Below are 24,913 nucleotides of genomic sequence, written 5' to 3'. Positions count from 1 at the left end.
GCAGGCTACCGTCCATGGGGTCAAAGAGTCAGACACAACTGAGTGACACTTTAAAGACTGTATCTAAATACAGTCTCATTCTGAGGCACTGGGGTTGGGCTTCACCATGAATTGGGGGTTGGGCAGAAGCGAACACTATCTAACCCGTGACGCCACAAATAAATTATCTTCCACTGCATTTAAAAATAACCGATTTTGAGAATTCCCTAGTGCCCAGTGGTTAGGGCTCCACACATCCACAGAAGGGGCCACTGGTTTGATCCCTGGTCTGGGAATTAAGATCCTTCAAGCTGTGGTGTGGCTAAAAATAAAACAAACAAAAAGAATGATTTTCAAGAACAATGGCCTGAATGGAAAGGATGGTTGAGGAATTTTAAGGTGTCTTCTAGCCACTAAACTTCAGTGACTTTGCAGGGGTCTCCATATATAGCTTATATAGCAAGTTAATTTATTGTGTGTAAAAATATTTAAGGGGTCCAGTTTAAGGCCTTATAATTGATATGTAATATTTTTTAAGATATCTCTGATAATAGGCAGCACATATTTTTAAAAACACATGGCTGTTGAAAAATACCTTTTGTGTCATTCATTGAACCAGGAGTTAGGGAACTTTTACATGTATACCATAGGATATGCAAAATAAAATAAGATATGTATTAACTGGACACCGGTTCAGGTAAAGCACTGGGTCAAAAGTTAGTGGACAGACCTAGAAAACCCCCTGCTCTCTGCTTAAGAAAGTGCCAGAAATGTCCCCAGGTGAGTTCACTTGTCCCCAGGTGAGTTGTCAGTTACACGCTCAGTGTAGATAATGAGGCCTGCGCGTTCATGATTGCCTCTGAAGCCCAGAGTTAGGATTTTGCGCTTGTGGTAGTTAGCTGTCATAAACTGGGAGAAAGGGACGTGGTATAATCAGGAAAAACAGCCCCATAGGTAGCTCACTGCAGCATTCCAGACAAGTGGAAGGAGAGAGACCCATGAGAAAGTACTGTGATAGCAGAGTGATATTAAAGAAAGGCGCTCTGCCAGAACACAAACTTAGAGGAGGAGGGGGTAAGTCAGGGGTGTGAGGCTAACAGATACAAACTACTGTACATAAAATAGATGTGCACCTCCTGTATACCACAGGAAACTGTAGTCAATATCTTGTCATAACCTTTAATGGAAAATAATTTAAATATATGTTTATATACATACTGGGCTTCCCCAGTTGCTCAGCAATAAAGAATCCACCTGCACATTGTTTACAATAGCCAGGACGTGGAATCAACGTAGATGTCCATCGGCAGACAAATGGATAAGGATGTTGTGGTACATACACACAATAGAGTATCACTCAGCTATAAAAAAGAACATATTTGAGTCAGTTCTAATGAGGTGGATGAAACTGGAGCCTATTATACTGAGTGAAGTAAGTCAGAAAAAGAAACACCAAGACAGTATATTAATGCATACATATGGAATTTAGAAAGACAGTGACGTTGATCATATATGCAAGACAGCAAAAGAGACGCAGCTGTAAAGAACAGACTTTGGGACTATGTGGCATAAGGCGAGGGTGGGATGATTGAGAGAATATCATTGAAACATGGATATTACCATATGTAAAATAGATGACCAGTGCAAGTTTGATGCATGAAGCTGGGCACTCAAAGCCGGTGCTCTGGGACAGACGGATGGGGTAGGGAAGGGAAGTGGGAGAGGGGTTCAGGATGGGGGACACATGTGCACCCATGTGTGATTCATGTCGGTGAATGGCCAAAACCACCACAATACTGTCAAGAAATGATCCTCCAATTAAAATAAATAAATGAAAATTTTTAAAAAAGAATCCGCTTGCAATGCAGGAGACCCGGGTTCGATCCCTGGGTTGGGAAGATCCCCTGGAGAAGGAAATGGCAACCCACTCCAGTATTTTTACCTGGAGAATCCTATGGACAGAGAAGCCTGGAGGGCTACAGTCCTTGGGGTCACAGAAGGTCAGCCATGACTGAAGCGACTGAGCATGCACACACCCACACATACATATGTTCATACATATACATATATACAGAGAGAAGAGTTGGAAAACTTTGCTGTACCCTTGAAACTAGTATTATAAATCAGCTATACTTCAATTACAGAAAAAGGAAGGGTGCTCTGAGAAGGATCTGACCAAGACTAATTTCAAAGAATTCCACATACCTCTGGTTTGAGAGTAAGATAGCAATCCCAAAGTTAATCAGAACTTTGAAGCCAGGGCCTGTATATGATGGTGGCGGTGTTGTTACGGTGACTAAGACTAGGATGCTCAGGATGGGGCTCCCTGGTGGCCCCGTGGTTCAGAATCTGCCTGCCAAGCCAGGGGGCATGGGTTCAATCCCTGGTCTGGGAAGACCCCACATGCCACAGAGCAGCTGAGCCCACGTGCTGCAAGTACTGAAGCCCTTAAACCCTAGAGCCCGTGCTCCACAACTAGAGAAAGTCAGCACGCATTAACAAAGACCCAGCGCAACCAAAACTAAAAATAAACAAGTAAAAAATTTAAAAAAAAAAAGGATACCCAGCATGGGAGTGAGGCACCACCAGATATTCCCGGGCAATACTTACCATAAGGAGAATGCAAGAAAAACCTTCATTTATGAAAGGTTACTTACTCCCCACCCAAAGAATATTTTGATTTCTATTAAATAATCATCAGGACGACAGGATTGAAATGTAACTGGAGAAAATTCCTTGCTTAATGTGTGTCTTTCTTTCAGGCCTCTTTTTCGTGGAAGTTCAGATGTCGACCAGCTAGGAAAAATCTTGGAGTAAGTAGTACCTGTAATTTTACATCCGTGCCTGTAGCATTAGAACATTTACGGTGACCTTCCTCTGACGTTCATGTAATACGTTTATCTCTTGTCTCTCCTACCCCAAGCTGCTGCTGCAGACAGTGTTACTATTTGTGTGGTGAGTGGGGACGTGGTAGACGTGCCGTTTCGTGCAGAGCCCGTCATGACGTGTGGCCTGACTGCTCTGCCCTGGAAGCTTGCGTGTTGCTCGTGTGGCTCTTTTGGCAGCTCCCCTTTGCTTGGCTGAGCTCCCGTTCTTTAGTTCTGCTGTGTTGCCTGCTTGGGGTCTTTTCAGATGCTTCCACCATCAGAGGGTGGGGCGCTCAGTGGCCTGGTAACCCATCCTTATTCACTGGGCTTCATGTCCCCATTGAACATTCTGTAATCAGCCAGGTTGGCTTTACATTGTTTGGTTTTGTCTTCCTGGGCAAAGGATGGTCTGCTACTTGATTGATTCTTCTTTGGAACACTGAAAAAGGACATGAGAATCCTAGGTTCCATTCCTCTGTCTGTGGCTTAAGAGCTATGCAGTCTTGAGAAGGTCACTTCGAATGCTGTGTTGAGGACTTACATGGTGCCCGGTGATACATAATAAGCGCTTGTGAGAATGCTAACTCTTACTGTAATTCATCATTAATTGTTTCATCTTTTTGTTCTTCTTCACCAGAGAAGTGACACTTAAAGGTCCTTCCTTGTGCTCGAATCCTTTGTTTCCAGTTGTCTGTGACGTAGCTCCTTGTTGATTTTCAGAGTTCCATTAAGTGTTTGCGTATTTGTGCATGTGAGGCTGTGGATGCTTCTGTGTGTCTAGAATGTGAAGAAGAGACTTTTCTTCTCACAGAGCATGCAGTAGGGCATCCTGTGGGGATTCTGTGTGTTTGCCAAGCTCCATCAGGATTGGAGTGGCAAGAAAAGAAATGGGAGTTCTAGAACCAAAAATAGCTCCAGTCATTGGTCTGTACCATTTGATAGGAATCTCCATGATTATTATGATATTCAGGCTGCAAAACTGATTAATAGTCCCTCTAAAGAAAAACATTATACTTTAACACTGTCTTCTCATGCATAGCTGCTGAAGACAGTTGAGATAAAACGGGAACCTGAGTTTGTTCTTTTAGCGACTAGAAGCAGCTGCAGCAAGCTTCTGTCAGTGCCAGCATCACTGCTGAGTGTCAGACACAGTGGCTTTCAGGACTGAAAAAAACACATGCTCCTTTTACTGTCTCGGGGCTTCCCAGGTCTAGGACAGGTACCGCAGTGACTGCTCCTGCTGCTGCTGCTGTCCACTCTGTAGGATGGACCAACTCAGGACCAAACTTGCACGTGACTCTGCTTCTGGGTGTCCGGTTCTCCGATCATTCAGGGATGAACTCCCGTCTGTTCTTGCCTATCCCTGTTGAGTATGTTTTGTGTGCATGTGATCGTGAAGAGGGAACCATGAGAGTCAGGCCTACCCGTGACCCTCTTGTTAAAAGTAAGAACACTCTTGACTGAAGCCAGCTTGTCAGACACCGAAGTCCTGCTTTTTCTAGCTGACCCCATTTGGGTGTGCTGTTTGCCTCCTGCACCCTTCTTAACACTGCTGAAGCCCATGAGATGGATCAGAAGGAACCTTTGACAAACACATTTGACTTGCTTCCAAGGGAAGCCAGTTCCACTTCTGGCAAAGGCCCAAGATCCTAGGTTGCCCATAGAAAAGAAGCCATGAAGCTTGATACGTTTTGTGCCTTTAGGTTTTACTTCTTGATTTCTGGCCTTGTGTCACTAATTATGTTCAGTTTCCTCCGAACGCTTTCATTACTTTGGTGTAGAGAAAAGGGACAATGCTGCACCCTAGTGTCCCTTTGAAGTACTTGAAAAAAAATTTCTGTCCCAGCCATTCATGCCATTTATAGGTTTTGTGGGCTTCCCTTGTGGCTCAGCTGGTAAAGAATCCACCTTCAATGCAGGAGACCTGGGTTTGATCCCTGGGTTGGAAAGATCCCCTGGAGAAGGGAAAGGCTACCCAGTCCAGTATTCTGGCCTGGAGAATTCCATGGACTGTATAGTCCTTGGGGTCACAAAGAGTTGGGACACAACTGAGTGACTTTCACTTTTATAGGTTTTGTGCTCTGTCAGTCTTTCCAATACAAATGTCAACTTTAAAGGCTTATATTCAACTTGATCCAAATACTGAAATTCGATGTAAGCCCTTTTGAATGGACCTATTAGAATTTCACAACACTCATGTATGGACCATAGAAGTTCATAATAGATATTAGACTGAATATATTTTAAAGGGAAGCTATATTCACATTCTCTTAAGGGGAAAATTCTTTCTGTGTTTAGGAAGATTTGTACTTTCAAAGGACAGCAAGTGCTTTGAAAGTGAAGCTGAGTGCTTTTAATCGTGACATTTCAGAGCATTTGTAAGAGCAGAGCCATAGTAAAATGGAAATAAAATACTGGATTTGGAGTAAGCTCTCTCCAGCCTCTGGGCTGAACTCTCTGTGTGTGGCTTTAACAGTTCATTTTACTCCTCAAGTTTCCCCACTTAGAAAATAATAATATCTAAGCTATATGTCTCAGGAGGCGGTAGATTTTAAAACACTTAGAAGTTATTTATATACATATAGGGACACTGTTTTTCTGAGAACTTTTGGCATTCATCTGCCAACATTGCCAGCTTTAACTCAATATAAATATATTCAAAACTGCAAATAAAAAAAGATTTTCAATTTGTACTAAGAGTTGTTAAAATTGATTTCTAGGTAACTGGTAACAGTACACAAAAATATTGATATCAAAATGGCCAAAAAGCCAAAAATGAAAGAAAGACAATGTTTTAAAGTTATTTAGTAAACCTTCTGTTCTTCCTCTGCCTGTCCCATTCTATCCAAACACACACACATTTTTTTAAATAATTAATGGTAACGTTCTCGCTTTCTTCTTTTTATTCTTATTCTAGATCTTGCTATTAAACAAATTTGTCTGTTGCTCAAGCTGTCATTTCCCTTCATCTGTTTCAGTAGCTATGTCTGTGAGTCTCTTTATCTCCCTCGGTAACCTGTCTCTCCCTACATGTCTGGCACAGGCGGGATAACTATCTTTCACCAGACACCCTGTGGCAGGTGTCTGCTCTTCCCAGGTGCGACCTGTGGCCTGGGCTCTGTCAAGGTAAGAAAAGGGGAACAAAGTCCTGCAGAAATCTTGTGAAATTTACCACTACTTGTTCCTGCACCCTGGAGACCCATTCAGGAGAACACCCCAACCACACCACCACCCAGGCCTCTCAGTCCCAGCAAGTACTGGCCAAGAAGACTATAATGCAGGGCAGCACCATTCTAACTAGTCAAAAGAGTTTACTCAGTATTTGAATAGCCATATATTCTGTCCGCTAAACTCTAGTTTTTCTTGTGGTTTTTGTTTAGTCGTTAAGTTGTATCCAACTCTTTGTGACCCCATGGACTATAGCCCACCAGGCTCCTCTGTCCATGAGATTTCCCAGGGAAGAATAGTGGAGTGGGTTGCCATTTCTTTCTCCAGGGGATCTTCCTGACCCAGGGACTGAACTGCATCTCTTGCGTCTCCTGCCATTGGCAGGCAGATTCTTTATCACTGCACCAACCAGGGCTCAGAATTAATCAGAGTCTATATGAGATATAAGTTCTTGCTTCCCCTGAATTTCCTTGTTCAACCCTACTTACTACCTAGATAAGGAACATCTACATAATGTATACGTTGTGTAAGGCCACAGACCTACTAATAGTTCTGAAGAACCTTAAGTCACACACCCATAGTAACTCGTCAGTTGATACTTTCAGTGTGGTGGTGACGCATTGCCTGCACATTTTAGATTAATAACGTCATTTCCCTCTCATGATACTAATGGGTAATGCATTGATATTGATATGCATTGATACGCAGTACATTGATACTGACAGATCCCGTGTGCCAGGCACTGTGCTGTGCATTTTATAGAAGTCATTGCTGATCCTTATTATTATTATCCTTGTCATATAAATAAAGACTCACTGAGACTCACAGAAGTTAAATAATTTGTTCTTACCTCCCAGTGAGGTAAGTTCAGGATTTGAACCCAGCTCTGTTTCCAAAGCTTGTGCTGTTTTTATTTCACTCAGTTCTTTCTCTGCATTTCTGACCCTAGGATGAGTCTCAGAGGAAACAGAAGAGATATAAGATGGGGTTTTTTAATGAACTGTTTGCTCACTTTGCAATACCAAAAAACAATTATATAAAATATGTAAATAAGTTAAATTTGTAATATGTGATAAGTTAAATTTGATATTAAATGATAAAGTAGTGTTTGTGTTACACAGAACTAGCATACCTTTTAGCCTCATTTGGGAGGGGTCTGACTCTATGTAATTTCTGTTTGGGGACTCATTCTTTAACCCAAAATGCAACCAAGTTTGCTGCTGCTGCTGCTAAGTCGCTTCAGTCGTGTCCGACTCTTCACGACCCCATGGACTGCAGCCTACCAGGCTCCTCCGTCCATGGGGTTTTCCAGGCAAGAGTACTGGAGTGGGGTGCCATTGCCTTCTCTGGCAACCAAGTTTACGTGTCAACAAATCATGTTAGATGAGCATCCTAAAAGTGTGTCAATACAGGGGTGTTTGATTAGGATACAAAAAGCCATCTGGGGCATAAAAGAAAACATGATGTGTCCATGTGGGTCTCCTTTGAGTATTTAGATCCTGGTCTGACAGTGTTTCAAGGCTTATTGGTAATAGTTTCCATTTCTGCGTGATCTCTTACATTTCACAGCTGCTGCCAGAGTGATTGCGTTTCTCTCTTCCCAGTGGCTTTTATAATTCTCCTGTGAGGTTGTCCTCCACCCCAGGATCACCATATTGCAGTAGCATAGACAAGAGTCCTGCCAGTCATACAAGTGGTGGACTCCTGGGGCTCTGTGTTCCCCCAGGCCCCTCCCTTAGACTTCACCTTCTGGAATTGGTAGAAAAATCGCTTCAGCACAATAGCTCATGCTTCTGTTCACCTGTGGTTCTTTTGTAGCGTAATTGGACTCCCAGGAGAAGAGGACTGGCCTAGAGATGTTGCCCTACCCAGGCAGGCTTTTCATTCAAAATCTCCTCAACCAATTGAGAAGTTTGTAACAGACATTGATGAACAAGGCAAAGACCTACTTCTGGTAAGTTCACACGATGCAGAGTTGGTCTTCTCTGCGCTCATGAATAGAATTCATCAGCTAATGTTTTTAGTGTGCTGGTGATGCATTGCCTACACATTTTAGATTAATAGCATTACTTCCCTCTTATGATGATAATGGTAATGCATTGATATTGATATGCGTTGATATTGCATTGATGTGCAATGAATTGTTACTGCTATTGAGAAGTCCTGTGTCCACACTGGGCGCTGGGCACAGCATCAGTTCAGCATCATGTGCCACAGCCTCACAGGACAGAGCCAAAATCTCTCTGCAGCTTTCATTTCCACGCCTATGGCAAGTAGTGACTTTTGATTCTTCATTGTCTTCAGGTCCTATAGAAAGGGAAAGAGTCTGATTCATACCCTTTCATTCTGCCATTTTTTAATGTTCTTTTGAATGCAGGCTTAGAATCCTCTGGATTCGTCTAAACATATGCTTCAGTAGAAGTAAATATTATGTTTCCTTGTTTACACTTTCCTGCTACTTTAAGCAGCTTGTTTGGCATTTTAAATGTGTCTTTTCTTAAACAGGCACATCTTTAGGAAGCTGTTTTTCCAAAGGAACCAAATAGCAAGACTCCTTCCAGTTACTGATTTATGTATTGAACGTGCCCTGACACATAAAATACCTCACCAAACACAAAGGTCTATGCCCTGTTTGAGACTCAAACTCATATACTTGCCTTTGTACATAATTCCCTGTACTTGGAGACAAGGGCAGAGTGGAAAAATGTACCTACTGGACTACTCCTGGTGTCTGGAACCCAATGAGTAGTAATGAGTGTATTCTTTACCAGCCAAATGAACAACCTTTGATATATAGCCAAGAAAGTGCTCCTAGACTCAGAGGAGCCAGTGCTCCCATTCTGTCAGTGTATTACAAATTTTAGATACAGACATAAGAGTCTATAAGTCCGAGGAGAAATGTTATGCTTCAGCTCTGTCTGGACACAGCCATTGATTGGCCTGTTTGCAGAACCATGAATTTTTCCCAGTGAAAGCCCTAACCCTATCTTTACCTGATGGTGGCTCATCTCCTGATGGTTAGGCAAAAGTTCCCTCCACTGCCAAATTACAGATGAGGACAGCCCTATCCCTCCCTGTCGTTTCTTTGTAAGACACTCACTAAGGACCTTGGCCCGCATCCTTCGAGATAGATTAATGAGAAAGGAGAACACTCCCCTAGACAAAGGCTCACTGTATACTGTATACATACCCAATGGTTTACCTACTATCTAGCAAATTTCTTCCTTGATTTCTCTTACATTTCACAGCTCATTTGGGGGAGTCTGATTCTAATCTTATGTAATTATTGTTTGGGGAATCATTCTTTAACCCAGAATACAACCAAACATGTATTTGCATTACCTTAAGAAAAGGAGATTTGATGGCTCGCTTCTGGTGGCCTGCAGATGGAGAGCCGTCCAGAGAAGGTCACTGTTCTGAGCATCACCTTCTCTTACCAGTTCTGCTTTTCCCTGCCCTTTCCTCCACCTCATTGCTTCTTTTCAGTCCTGCTGTCTGTTTCCCTTAACATCAGCTGGTCCCTTGACTACCAGAACTTCAACTAATTCACAGATCCTCTCAGCTCCAGTCCCTCTGCTAGCATCTGCCCTGGCTCTGTTCCTTCATCTGAGTCTTACAAAGAGGAATCTGGCTGGCACACCTCACCCTTTTGCTGCCAGACCATGGTATGGGTTGGTACCTAAGGCCAAGCTGCACTCCTGGCCCAATCAGCTATGCTGGGCGGGGGTGAGGACTACCTGATCTAAAATATAGCCACCATAGGCTTTCCTTTTCAGCAGGAACTTTGAATGAAATGTTTCTCTGAGTAGAGGGTTCTGGGTAGAGAGTCACAATGATGAACAACTTTAAGTAAAGTAACCCACTCTTTCAGCTACTGGAACATCCAAAGACAGCCCCAAAGATTTCCTGGCCCCAACATCAGTAGGAATCACCGAGAAGAACTTAAAATTTAAAGATAACAGACAATCCCATGTGTTCATTCAAGGTCCCCTGATAGCGGTGATGGCTTTCAAAGTCAGACTACGCATGCTAATCTGAAGAAGTAGCAGGAGACAAAAAACAGATAAAGGAGCAAAGAAACCTACCAAAGAGAGAAGGAAGCCGGTAGATAAGGAGTGGCAGCAGAGATTAGAAAAGCCTAGGAGAGGAATAAAAAGCAGAGCTCGGACTCCCCCAGTGGTCCAGTGGTTAAGAATCCAGCTGTCAATTCAAGGGGGACACGGGTTCGATCCCTCATCTGGGAAGATCCCTCAAGCCACAGAGCAGCTAAGCCTGTGTGCCACAACTACCAAAGCCTGCATGCCCTAGGGCCCATGCTCCACCGCGGGAGAGGCCACCCAATGAAAAGCCAGTGTGCTACAACTGGAGAAAGCCTGCACACAGCAGCAAAGACCCAGCACAGCCAACAGTCAATTTCAAGAAGTTTAAAAAGCAGAGCCACTAACATCGTGACCAGCTAAGGGTTAAGCATGAAGCATCATATGCACAGACATTCAGGGAAAGGACAGCCCAAGACCTTAAACCTCAGAACTATCTAAAAGCTCTCACTGTTTCATCTTAGAGGGACACGAGCTAGAACTGTAAAGCTGAGAAAGCAGGCCATTCAGTACAAGAGAGGCCCCCGCGACCCTCGAAGTACTGTTCCTCTATTGAAAATGTTTGACTCAGGAGGGCAAGGAAGGAAAATTGTTGACAATTAACATTTTAAAGTTTAACGCTTAAAAGGTAATCCTTCATTTCTATCTGAAACACAGTCGACTTTATACAATGCTTCAGTCATACATGTATGGATATATACATCAACATTTATAAGCACTCTTATGTAAATCTATAAGGAAAGTAGTGTGCAGTAACAAGACAGTTCAGGGGAAGAATTATTTTTAGCAACCCAAACCTACATATCTTTACAAGTTTTGCCCCGTATATTGTGGTTAATTTTGGAGGCTGGGTACGTCCTCCAGACATGATGCTCTTGTAGAAAAGAAGTTTTGGAGTTCTTGCTATCTCACTGCTTTCAGAGCCTGAGGTAGTACTTTTTTTTTTTTTTGATGCTTGTATTCGTCTGCTTCTGCTGCATAACAACCAACCAAGAGAAATATCTCACTAGCATTCAGCAGTAATCCTTCGTCTCTTGCTCATGGGTCTGCACGTTGGCAGAGACAGCTCTGTGAGTCATCTTAAACAACCCTTCTTCAGCCAGTGAGTCAAGTACTGGTCTTCCCCACGTGTCACATTCTGGGACCCAGGCCAAAGGGACTCTGGCTCCCTGGGGGCATGTTTTACTCATCATAGAAGGAAGGTAGGTCTTCCCAGAAGGGCAAGCAAAAACATATGATGCCCCTAACAGCCTAGGTAGGCTTGGAAAAGGCACCCTGCTATTTCTGTCCGTGTTCCATTGGCCGATGAAAATTACATGGCCAAGGCCAACTTTAATAGAACAAATATTCCTCCAGTGGAGGGAGAGAAGGAAAGAAAGGAAATTTGTATTAGAAAATGATCCAAATCCACTGTAGTAATCAAGTAGCAATTCCAAAAGTTCATTTTAAGTCAGTTATTTGGCAAACAAATTATATTTTTTTGCAGAAACATTATTATGCAAGAGTTTAAAATTAATTCTCAAAATAGCCAGTTGCTCTGTTGAAGTAGAGCAATAATAAGGCTCAAGCACTGTTTCTAACAATATTTCTGTAGGACAAAATGTGTTACAACCTCCAGGTTGAGATTCTCACACATACGCCCTGCCGTAGGCTAAGGATTTCTCCTCCTCTCTACCACACTCCCAGTTCTAAGCCATCAGTGTCATGTGGGAACAGGGCTTCCTCCCAGATAATCCTCTAGGGATGTCTCTATCTTGGACATATTTCCACAACTTTTTTTTTTCTTCTTTCCTATGTCCTGGGAATTAAACTAGTGGCTTCCTTTTCCAGTGCCACTACGTAATTTTCTCCTTCTTGGACTCTGGGAAGAGAGAACTCAGGCTCAAGAATTTCGCCCCTGCTTTCCTGTCCTTTGAGAATTCAGCCCTTGTAAAGCTTTTCTCAAGATGTTTATTGCTATTAGAGACAGTAGAACAAGCTCCTTCCTCTGCTTGTTTTTTGGATCTAATTTTCAGAAGACAGGTTGGCATCCATGGACTGGCAGGGAGCTCAGGATAAATAAGATTTTGGGGGACCCAAAAATTCACTTGAAGTGAAGTGTAGAATTTTCTGTTTGTACTTTTCTAGGTCAGTTGCATTCAGCAGAGTTTTAGGAGTCGCTAATCCAGTCAGGACTGTGAAAGACTCAAGGGCTCAGATTAAATGGAAGAGGTCTACATAACTGTGATAATGTGAAAGCTAGATTACATACAGCAGGGGTCCCCAGCCTCTGGGCCACGGATCAGTACCTGCTGTCAGATCAGCGGTAGCATTAGATTAAAAATAAAGTGCACCATAAATGTAACGCCCTTGAATTGTCCCCAAACCATCCCACCCCCACCCCCGTCCGTGAAAAAACCGTCTTCCACGAAACCCGTCCCTGGTGCCCAAAAGGTTGAGGAGCACTGATGTAGAAGACTGAAATTCAGAGACATTTCAGACCCCAGCCCACTTCAGCAGACACTGTCACAGGATGGAGGAGCTGGCACAGCGTCTCTGCTCCCTGGGAGCTCCTCAGGCAGTGGTGTGGATAGGTGGGATGCTACTCATCGCTAGTTAGTGCTGACCGCCTGCTCGGCCTGCTGGAGGAGTTGCTCGAAGGAGAGGAGGAGGATTTGAAGAACACGATTACCGGGGGTTGGAGTGGAAATGGAACTGAAATTAGCGGAATGTTGATAACTAATCGATTGTGTATTGGCAGCTTAGGAAGGCAGATGGCTGCTTTCCTCCTTTCACCTTCTACCTGCACTTGGTCAGCAGCCTGAAATAGTTTAGTGACTTGAATCTAATGGTCTCCCTGTACGTCTCCTGCTAGCCCATATGGCACCTTGACGTGAATTAGAAGGAAGGCATCTCTTCCTCCGGGAGGCACAGCCCTAGGGTGGGGTGCGTGGCTTGCTAGTGGATCGGGATAATCAGGGTCTAGGTTTAGCCCTTAGGTGTTGCCCCCGCCACTGGCCCTGTGTTCAGTAATTAGCCTTACATCTGCACAAGGCAACCCCTTTTCTTTGCCCACTCATGGATAAAACTTGGGCAGAGTGAAAAATCAGGGTGAAAACTGACTATGGCACCAAGTTTGCTGCTGCTGCTGCTAAGTCACTTCAGTCGTGTCTGACTCTGTGTGACCCCATAGACGGCAGCCCACCAGGCTCCCCCATCCCTGGGATTCTCCAGGCAAGGACACTGCAGTGGGTTTCCATTTCCTTCTCCAATGCATGAAAGTGAAATCGCTCAGTCGTGTCCGACTCTTAGCGACCCCATGGACTGTAGCCTACCAGGCTCCTCTGTCCATGGGATTTTCCAGGCAAGAGTACCAGAGTGGGGTGCCATTGCCTTCTCCGACCAAGTTTGCTAGCATCAGAAAAATCACTTCCCTAACTAAAGTTATATGTATGCTGTAATAAGGGCTTCCCAGGTGGCTCAGTGGTAAAGAATCTGGCTGCCGAGCAGGAGACCTGGGTTCAATCCCTGGTTCAGGAAGATCCCCATCCCTGGGTTGAGAAGATCCCCTGGAGAAGGGAATGGCAACCCACTCCAGTATCCTTTCCAGGAAATCCCATGGACTGAGGAGCTTGGCGGGCTACAGTCACAAAGAGTCAGATACAACTTAGCGACTAAACCACCACCACCACATGCTGTAATAATAATATGATTGAGTTGGAAAGAAATCTGGGTAGGTAACAGTCCACACGCAACTCAAAAGGTGTTGCCTTTTGCTGTGGGGCAGTTTATATGTCAGGGACATGTAAAAGATGAAGCAAAAGAAGAGGGCAGCCGAGGATGAGATGCTTGGATGGCATCACCGACTCAATGGACATGAATCTGAGCAAACTCCAGGAGATAGTGAAGGACAGGGAAGCCTGGTGTGCTGCAGTCCATGGGGTCGCAGAGTCGGACGCAACTTATCGACCCAACAACAGCACAACAACAACGTAAGATGATGCTCTGCGTTGTATTTAGTGCCCCTGGAAGCAGATAGCCATTCTCATTATGCATACTGAGTTGCTTCACTTGTGCCCGACCCTCTGAGATCCTGTGGCCTGTAGCCTGTAGCCTGCCAGACTCCTCTGTCCATGGGATTCTGCAGTCGCGAATACTGGAGCGGGTTGCCAAGCCCTCCTCATGAGACACGGCAGTGACTAGGTGCATAACCATGAAAGCACATGGACGTGTTTTATGTCACTCTGTTATTTTTTCTCCATCACAGAAGTGCCTGACATTTAATCCAGCCAAAAGAATATCAGCGTACAGCGCCCTGTCTCACCCATACTTCCACGACCTGGAGAGGCGCAAGGAGAACCTGGATTCCCACCTGCCGCCCAGCCAGAACAGCTCGGAAATGAACACCGCCTAACCTGCCTTGAGCTGATCATCCGGAGAACCTCCTTGGTGGCTGAGGGGTCCCCCGAGGAAGCCTTGCAGAGCTGTTGAGGATCACTGGCTGGAGACCTTCTAGCTGCTGTCTTCCGGATGGGCTCTGCTTCTCCGAGGAAACCACCTCGTTTACTGTTTTGAAATCAATGCAAGAGTGATTGCAGCTTTATGTCCTCCATTCGTTTGTTTGTTTGTCTGTTTGTTTCAAGAACCTGGAAAAATTCCAGAAGAGAAGCTGCTGACCCATTGTGCTGCCGTTTCATTTTTTTCCTGATCTTGAATGCTGCCAGTGTGAAGTGAGCAACCTGGGCACAGCTGAGTGAGATTGTACATGTAATCTCTCTGTAGCTGCTGGGGCCTGATTTGGTACTTCTGAGTGAGTGTGTGTGCATGCATGTGTGTGTGATTCTTGATCTCTTAAATAGTGTTACTTTCTGTAAACAAGAAGAATTGAATTTTAAAGACTCAAAGTGACCGCTCAATAACAGGTGTCTGTTGACTAAAGGAGATCCACCAAAATGGGCTTCTCAAATTAGAAAATTGAGCCTATGTCCTTAGCATTTCTTTTCTGGTCAAAAGCAGTCAATTCATTAGTAGTAAAGGGTTCACCATCTAGGTGAAGTTTTATACACACAGCAAAAAGAAAAAATAATTCTAGTATCTTTTAAGAAACCTGTTTCTGAAAGCACATGTTCTGTTTACTCTTCAAAAAGCTGCATTTACTCCTTGTCATTTAACCTGTATAGTATGCTTGGTTGTTTCTTTTGAAGAATACCCTTATAAGCTTGCTATAGATTTAGGGAGTGTACCTCAGCAAGGTAAAATTGTCAAAAAAAAAAGAAAGAAAAAAAATAGAGAAAGCCTTTATTTGCTGGTATGGAATTTATTTCTTTTTTGGTTTTTGTTACTTTGTGTTGGTTTTGATTTTAGGACTTTTCAGGAACTGTTTCCTTTTTGAGTTGGGAGGATAGTTCTCTCTGACTAGAGGCAGGAGTGCCATGTAAGTTTTCCTCCACCTTTTACACTGTACTTCTTCTGCAGTGCACTGCCTGATCTGCAAGGTGTACATCCGTATCTGTCCCCCAGCGTGTCTAATGTATCGCACTAGCCTTACACAATCAATGACGGATTGCTTAGGCTGTTCTCATGCATCGCCTCCTTTCTTTCCTTCAGTGAGCCTTTCGTCCATAGTTTGATTCAGATGATGGTTCCACAATCCTAACAGAATCTCATGTGTTCTCCCCCTGCTGCAATCCTCCTGGCATTCACTGTTGTTACCTAGGCCGTGAGCAGAAGACTGGTTCTTCTCCATCACTGAGACGTAGACGGCTTTAAAGCGTGACTTAGTGTCTGCATTCTCATAGACTGTTGTCAGGGCAGTATCTGACTGTTGTTTAGGAATGTGTATTTACTCTGTAAAATTACCTGTTCTCCGTCCACCGGCTGTGCTTGCTTCTAGTGCTTTGCGCACATTCCCCACTCCCTGCAGAGCCGGCCTGACCCGGGCACCGTGAGTGGCTTTACCTTTCCTCTGCCACTTTTCTCCGCAGTCCTTTATGTTCCATGCCGTCGCTGCCGTCTGCGTAGGTAGTGCTCAGCTCGCTCTAGTAACCAGAAGACACAGAGATGAAGTATCCTTTGGTAAGTTTCAGCTCCCTTGGCTTTACAATTCATGTTTCGCATGTGTGCAACAGTTAGACCGTGTTTAGCATTAGGGTCTTCAAAGAATGGACATTGCTTCCCTCAGAAGGAAATGTTCTATATGATGTTTATGCATAATCAGGCCTTTCTGAGTTCTCCAGAACTTAGTATTGCATATGACTATCTTGAACAAGAGAAAAATTAGGAGACTTTTCTCTTTGAGAGCTTTCTGGGTCGGGACCCATTCTTTTCTAATATATATATTGTTTAATCTTGTTCTAATTCAGTAACCTTGCAGGAAAATTTTTGCTAAAGCAAGCTATGAAAGAGAAGATGGGCCATAAGAATGTTTTTGACAGTCTTCCTTGTGACAGCATCGATTATGTTTTGTCATCACTGTAAATGCTTGAGATATAATGAACCCAGAACATTTGAGGCAAATTTCTGGTCCCTCCAGACAAGTGGGCGGGACCACAGATAAATGAGTTCTGCCTTTTCTTTGATTGGGGGTCAAAATAATAAAGACCAGGGGCCTGGAAATTGGATTTTAAAACACTGCACTGATCTATCAGGAGCTTTTCAGTGAGTATCCATGGTTAGAGTGAACATAACTTGGGTTTTGGCTTTTGCAAAAATTTTGCATAAGTTCACTCAAGGAATGCAGCTGTTCTAAACTGGAATTTTTCAGCATTCTTTAGCATTTTAAACACGTAGAAAGTTCAACTTTTATTTCCAACATATGCTGCTGATTCATTTATTGGTGGTGTTTATAAAGAAAACTTCAAGCATGATCATTTAGATACTTGCCAGATTACCCTGTGAGAGGCAGAGGGAGAGGGCTGTTCATACTCTGTGAACTCGTTAAAGTCTGTCCCTAGCTCCTCCATCCTGGTGGCAGTTGCACTTGAGTGATTGCTTTTTTGTTTTAAGTCATTTGCATCCGGCTCACCACTTCTGAGACCCAGATCCCACACACGCACCTTTGCCATCAGGGCACTTTGAATCATGAGAGCAGAACACAAGCTTACTGAATGCGGCTTATTCTTCTGTGACATATGGTTTCAGACGTCTTTGCCAAAAGTTAGGCAGTGATTAGCTGAAAAGGTCATACTGCCCCAGGGTTACACTGAAGCAGCTTATAGCACTAAGAAACAGGATGACAGACTTGAAATCACATTTTAATTTCTTACTAGGATTGGGACAAGAATATTTGCCCAGTTGTTTCTATGTATTTCGATCCCCATGGCCTACACATTGGGAACTGCTGTGCCAGGGTGGACTTGTAACAACCTACATGTAAAGAGTCCATTTAGGCATCATAAGCTCTCACCTGGCAAAGGTAATAAGGCTGTACCCTTATAATCTTAAAAACACAATCCCCAAGAGCTTGTCAGAACCCAGTGCACTGGAGCCTCCCACTTGGCCTCCCCCTTTGAAGTGGCTGGGAACTCAGGAGCGGAGAAACTGTTTCGGGAGAAAGCTCCAGGCCATTGTAGCCCCCTGTGTTCTCATGCTTTTCTCTCTTTTCACACATTTTGAATGACTGACTTTTCACTTAGCCTTGGGTGACTTATACTAAAAATAGTTTAAAATATTCACCTAATTCTCAGCCTCTTCATTTTGGGTAAATGAAAATTTCAGAATGCATGGGATGTTACTATCTTAAATAAAGCATAGATCTTTTAATAGAGAAATTTATGATATGACTCCAGAATGTGATACTATCCATCCTGGTGAGAAAAAAAACTTAAATATGACCAGACTTTTGAGTCTTAAATAATGGATTTAAATTGAGTTCTTAACTAACTATGGCTACTTCTCTTAAACAAGGGTACCTATAAATAAAGTCAGTAATGACAATTCTTATTCCTTAATAGAAATTAAATCATGTACGCTTCCTAATATCATAAACATACTAACATTCTTCTCTAAAGCGCTGTTTCTCTTTTTAAGTGACTTTACTGTAATTTTTATGATAAGCACATAAGAGTGTCTCATTTTCCAAAAACAGGCCAGTGTTGCATAGGTGGGTATAGGAAAAAATAATGTTGAGAGTTAATAAGCCACTGTGGTTACTTAATTGTGTCAGTACAATTTCTTGGAACGAAAATAATTGAATATTATATATTCCAGATATTGATAGAATTCAAAAGAATGCTTAAAGACATAAAATAGTGGCTTTATAAAAATAAAGATGTGATTATTTCTAAATTTTTTAAAAACCAGAAGCTACTAGGCAGTGGCTAGAGGAAATTCTGGAGAAAATGAAGGTATTCAAAGAAGGATAGTTTCAAAGTTATGTATATTTTATTTAAAGTCACCTGGCAGCTATGAACGTGATATGGTCAAAAACAAATTTTATGGAAAAGCCATTCCAAACAGTTATCATTTCAAAGGTTGAGCTAAGCAAGCTAAACCACCCCTATTCCTTCCACATTTCATGGGAAGAAGCAGCCATGTGAAGCTACTCTTGTTGTATAAGCCTTAAAATGTTCGTTGTTAAAAACTAAATAAATTTTGTAAAGGTATGTGTTTCCTATGCCACCAAGATTTTTGAAAACTTGTGAAACCTAAACCATTTATCATGTGCGTTCAGTACATACAGACACATGATGAGGAAGATAATTACATGTTCCTTCCCCACAGTGGAAAAACTTCAGGCTCCCATAAACCTGCCAAGCAGCGTAAGTCCCCAGATAACTAGCCAGTGGTGTTTTCCTCAAAGGCATAAGCAGATAGTATTTTCACTTTTATCTCAATGCAGTTTTCAACCTGGTTTTATTACACACCTATATCTCAAGCATTTCTGGTTTGTCCTTTTTCAGAAAATAAACCAAAAATATTCCTTTGGCCTTATCCATCTTTTGACCTTTGTTAACAACAAAAAATGGAGAAAGAGGAGGGGTCTGATTTTTAAATGTTTTCCTCAGTTAGTTGTTTTTGTTTTTAAAATGAGGTGCAAGCCCGCTTTTCAAATGTTTTCTATTTCTTAGCATTCCCTGAGAGTTAATTTAGATAAAAGAATGGACATTCATCAATATATTTATGTTTTCTTAATAACTGGTGCTCTGGCCTTCGAGAATATAATAAGACTGTCCTGAAAATAAGCAGTTTTTTTCCAACTATCTAGTTAAATACTAGTACAGCAATTTGAAGTCAATATGTTAGGAAAGGGAAGTGGTTTTTCTTTCACATGTCCATTTTTAAATTCACATTGTCCTAAGGGATGGCCCTTCTTGTTTTATTCTAGTATGTTCCACAGGGTGGCACTTTGAAGGGGGGTATGGAATCTGAGCAACGCCTCTAACTTTATTTTTCTGCATACATTTAACTTTTGCCAAGCACTTGTTTTTCAGGATGATTCATAGTCCTCACAATGTTCTATAACTTAGATATTTTAACTGTTAGCTAAGTTCTGAACAGTTGTCTGCAAGTAAATTGTTCTTGAGGATGCATAAGACACCCATTTTGATTATTTAAGTGCGTGAAGAGAGCCTAGTCATTCATTTGTTCATGAAACATTATTTGAGGTAACTAATTACCTCACTTTTCCAGGTCCAGAAGTTAGAAAGTTGGACAGGCTTATTACTCAATAGGCAGCACTCATCTGTGAACAGAATAGTGTTGTTAGGAGTGTAAGACTCCTCCAGAGGCCTCAGGCACAATATGTATATCCCATGTCAGCTGCTTTCCCATTGCCTACCGTGGTGGCCGTTCACACAATCCAATTTAAAAATCCTAACTGAAAAAATCAGATGAAGACACTAAGTGACACAGCAACTACCAAATAGACCAAACTATTTTTTCAAAGATCTGCTATGCTGAAACAGAGCCCTAAAATACTAAAAGACCTGCAAATTTGTATAGTCACAAGTGTAAATTCACAAGATATTCTAATTTTTAAACATTTTCTTTAAGCCTATGAGCTAATAACTTAGGAGTATATCTACATTAAGTGATGTCTCCATTTGTGAAGTTCCTTGGCAACTTCACGTTATAAAAATATATATGTTTTCATAAACTTTTGTTTTAACGCACACATCTGCTCAGAAACCATTATCCACCTGATGATTTTAGTCAATTTGAGAAGTCATTTTCTGCCGTAGTGTCACTGAAATTTAGAAGGAAGGAAATTATAGTATTTTTCCAGCGTTCCCTTAGCACAACCCAGCGGAAGGCCGTTTATTCCTTCTGAGTGGCAGAAACTCCATAGTCCCTGCTTCACTTTTCTCCGGAGTAGCCAGCTGGCTAGTCTCAGTAATTTATACCGAATCAAAATACCGCACACATTAGGAGCTGTCAAATCTTCGGCCTGTCCCTCTTCGTAAAATCCCATTGAAGAAGATTCCAGTTTAAGCCCCTCAGTGGAAGGCCGAATTCAAACCTCCATTCTGTTATCATTTGGGCCAGTCTGAACCCTATTTGCGCCTGTTCAAAACCTCCCTCCCACCGAGAAAGCCTTCCCGGGCTCTGCACCGTCGCCCCGCCCCCTTTGGCCGCAGGGTGTCAGTGGGCGGGGCTGGCTGAGGCCCGCCCACCGCTCACCTATTCGTGCCTGATATTGATGTACAGACCCGGCGGGATACTGTCCGAGGTCCGTGTGCCCTGCTGCTGTCTCAGAGGCATCTGTTCTGCAGTCTTAGGAAGTAAAATGTCCCTAGAGGCAAACGATGTCTTCTGTGCATAAATAAGTACAACACAATTCTCCGAAAGTTCGGGTATAAAGAGATGCTACTCTATCAAGCTATCTACCAGGCATCTCTCAAGCTCTAAGCTCTGCTTTTTTTTTTTTTTTCCTAAGATAAGATGTATAATTACAGGAAAGATTTTTTTATTTTTTTATTTTCTATCATTCTACATATATGATGGCAAAAGATATGCCTGGAAAAGTTTTGTTTGGAAAATTTATTTTCTGCTTCATCTTCAGTTGGCAAAAGCTCCTAACTCTTTAGTTTCAAACTTTTTCTTTCTCCTTTTTCTTTGTCAGGTAAATAAAGGTATGTGAGCAAATTATGCTATGTAGGAGGGAGATTCTCCTGTTTAGAGGAACCTTTGATGTGAATTGTTTTGTCAAACAACCCCTTCCCTATTTAAGGAGTTTGGGTTGTCAAATGTAGTTTTTCTTAAAGGGGACACATAACTGCATAATGCTGTAAAGAACTATGATTGTAGCACTAATCAGCAAGCTTAAAGCCACAAGTTATATCATTTCTAACTCTGTGGTTTCTAGCCAAACCCAATGAAGTGCTTAGGTTACAGTCCTGAAGAGACCCTTCATACTCTTACTTGAAAGTTTCTAATCTTAAGTTTTATTAAATGCAATAATATGTATTAACTAGCAATATTTGTGTGATCACCAGCAACTCTGAATTTGACCTTGAAGTCTCTGGATAAGGAAAATAGATCCCAGCAGTAATACACATCTTGAACCCCCTGTCCCCACCACGTGTATTATATTCTTGCCATTTTGGTCCTGTGTTTGCAAGAAATGTATACGGGAATATTCTAATTCCTTAACTTACTTTGTATTCATTTTATTTTTCTATGACCAGTGATAAGTCTGTTAGTTAGCACATGGAATGAATAGCATCAGCTACTTCTAGGATCAGCACTTAACACGGTGGGAAATTTTTATTCCAAGTTGTTCTACATTTGCATAAATTATTTCTATTATTGTTCATGTATATTATTTATTTCTCAATCACACTAGTCCTGTGAAAGTGCAACAGAAGGCAGACCGCATTAGGATTTGCATTTAATGCTCATTATCATGGTCTTGATGGAACTAAGAAAATTAAAATTAAGACTAAGCCCCCAAGTAAGCTGCATGCATTTTAACATGATTAGTAGAATTTAAGTCTATAGAGATAGTATTTTTTGTGTCTAGGTGTTTTATAAGTATGTAAAGGAATTAAAGCAAAGGACTTTGTAGTTGTTCTCTTGTCAAGTATGCATATATTATGGTGTGAAATACAGCAAAAATTAAAACTGCAGATAGCAAAGCATCAAATAAGGCCTTCAGTTAGGAACTCTGCCAGGTGGTCATCATAATAGATGGCAGGTAGAGACACATGCCTGGTTAGCGCTTCCACTTAGCTGGCCGAGAGAAGAAGCCCCCCACCACTCGATCTGTGCCCTCGTAGGTATTGGGTACAGTAGGGGGAACAGGTAGCTCTGTTGAAAGAAGACCAACGTGTGAGTTTTCTGTTGAAGCAGAACTGCCAGCCTGTGCCATGAGGCGAAGTCCAAGGTTCTGTGCTTCAAGCAAGGTGGTTTTGTAGAGAAGCACTGCAGTCTGGTCATTAAAACAAAGAAGGGCTGCGGGTACGTTGTCAGCAGTGGGATTTTAACCACCAACAGTCCCTAACACCTCAAAAGCTTGTTGCATGTCTGCTATTTTAAGTTTTGACCTGAAGGTTACAAGGCAAGTGTTTTGTATAGAAGAGCAGTATGTGTTAAGAAAAGCACAATGTTGGTTCCCGTGGAGTGCAGAGTAGGACTAGAGGGTTTTATAGGCTTATCATTTCTGAGATGTGTAAAAAAGCATGGTTTCACCTTAAAATGTATTGGTGTTTCTGCACTCCTATAGGGCCTAGTTAAAACTTTCTTTTAGATTTCAGCAAGGCTGTTGCAGCCAGGGAGTTATTGTTTGCTTTTTTTTTTTTCCACTTATTTTTATAATAGAAGATGTCTTTAAAATAGAAGACAATCTTAATTAGGGCTTCTGACTTGTTGGTTTCTGCGTTTGAAATCACGGTTCTGGAGATGTAGGGACTGCACATGTGCATGTCAGATACTAGTTGAGGCTGTGTGCACCAGCCCAGGACAACAGATGCTCCACCAGCCTCTGCATCCTTTCCTCCCTCCCTCTGAAGTGCTCCCTGCCCCCTTCCCGGCCTATCCATCTGCTGCTCTTCATCCTCCCCTGCTGTACTTTGGGGTCAGGGACATGACAAGAGATGCTTTAAGCATCCCAGGTATGCCTGTCCAGGCTTGGCCACCATCCCTATGGCCATAGTTCTCAAGAGAAGGTTCCCGGTGCTGAACACAGAGAACAGTCAAGACGCCAATCACAAATGCCTTCTAGCCTGTCCGTATGGATCTTGATTTTTAAACCCAGTCATTCTACAGAGCATTCCGTTTCAGCTGTGGTGCAAATAGAAAAACTAACCCAAGAATATAAAGCACATTCCAGGCTGCTGTTCTCTGTCCATCTACAGGCTATCCTGTCACTGCATTTCTTCATACTTGAAACTCATTCTTCTATTTTAATATCAGGGTACAGACTTACAAGGGTGCATGTTCCTTAAAGGTGCAAAACGACTCTCATTCTGTTTGCTCACATTGCTACAGAATGCTCTGTTTCGGTGCTTTGGGTTCAGCAGGTCGGAGAAGAAGTGCAGAAGCTCACTGCCGGGGACACAGTTTTACACAAATGTTGGCAGATGGCTTGGTGGTAGATACGGCTTCCACTCTTTTCTCTATCCACAAGATGGAGAGTTCCCACGCTGGTCTGTCAGACTCACCGGGGTGGCCTTCCTCACAGGCTCCACAAGCCCTGTGCTCTCCCCAAGTGTGGGTGTAGCACACCTCTCCAAAAGCAGGGGCCTTCCTACATACCCAGGTCACTCAACCCTCAGAGAAATGACCTCGGGTGTAAAGACGGGAGAATGGAAAGAACCGTCTCACTCTAGCAGCCAACCTCGTAGAAAGCCCTCCTGAGGCAAAAAAAAAAAAAAGGAAAAAAAAAAAAGCCAATCTGTAAAATTACCCTCCTCCTAGTGCCCTGAGCTGAGTGATTTTGCTTCCTTCCTTTTAGCTAGATGAAAATATAGGTCAGTTTACCTAGACTCTTCCCGCCGGAAGAGGAAAATAGAAAAGTAGGTATTTGTGTCATGTGAGATATGTAATCCAAGGACCACCAAAACTTACATTAAATACCCCCATTGCTAGCAGGCTGTTCCAAATTAGCTCAAGTAAGTGGTGCATGATGACCCGGGTTACTGAGGGAAAGGTAGGTCTCCTCGCGCTTACTCTTAAGACTCGTTTGGAGAGGAGCTAACTACCGGTGGTGACTGAAGCGATGGAACGTGTCAGAAAATTCAGAGGGTTACAGATCAAGAATCCTTTGGAAACTGGATGTCTTACTGGGTGCTAGAATGCAAATTTAGGTATTTATTGTCAGGTAATGGAATTCATTGTTTTTTTAAGAATTGGTGTTGAAATGTCATTGTCCAGTTCATTGTTTTCACTTATGCACAAGCTGAATTGAGGCAAAAAGAGACAATGGTTTGTATATTTGTCATATCTTTTGTATTTCTTACAATAAAATTCTTGGTAGCAAATAAAAATAATAAAAACAGCAATTTTGACCTGCTTTCTTGGAGATGAATTACTATTCTAGCTCTTTTTCTTTTTGCTTAAATGTAAATCTAATCCTTGTGAGTAAAGTAACATAATTGGAAGTTTCAGCAGAATATGTTTCAAATTTTTAAGAGGCTCCTTTACAGGCTTCAGATGTTTCAAAGTAGCTACTCATTGAACTTAAAATTTCCATAACACACACTTCAGTTCAGTCGTTCAGTCGTGTCCGACTCTTTGCCATCCCATGAATCACATCATGCCAGGCCCCCCTGTCTATCACCAACTCTCAGAGTTCATTCAAACTCATGTCCGTCGAGTCGGTGATGCCATCCAGCCATCTCATTCTCTGTCGTCCCCTTCTCCTCCTACCCCCAAACCCTCCAA

General features: G+C 42.5%; 1 protein-coding gene across 1 annotated transcript in view; it reads left to right on the top strand.

Annotated features, from left to right (window-relative positions):
• Positions 1-24,531, top strand: part of CDK6 (cyclin dependent kinase 6) — a 266,251-nt gene extending 241,720 nt beyond the window's left edge. Inside the window, exons 6-8 of the mRNA XM_055420428.2 lie at positions 2,742-2,792; positions 7,833-7,968; positions 14,358-24,531. Of these exons, the coding sequence (XP_055276403.2) occupies positions 2,742-2,792; positions 7,833-7,968; positions 14,358-14,504 (334 nt within the window). The 3' untranslated portion in view covers positions 14,505-24,531. The remainder of the gene's footprint in view (positions 1-2,741; positions 2,793-7,832; positions 7,969-14,357) is intronic.
• The last annotated feature ends 382 nt before the right edge of the window (positions 24,532-24,913 follow it).

Source organism: Moschus berezovskii, chromosome 3, assembly GCF_049115385.1.
Source record: "Moschus berezovskii isolate FMDL1 chromosome 3, NW_MosBer_1.0, whole genome shotgun sequence".
Taxonomy (NCBI): domain Eukaryota; kingdom Metazoa; phylum Chordata; class Mammalia; order Artiodactyla; family Moschidae; genus Moschus; species Moschus berezovskii.
Note: the sequence above shows the minus strand (reverse complement) of the source record. Positions and strands in the feature narration are given on the sequence as shown.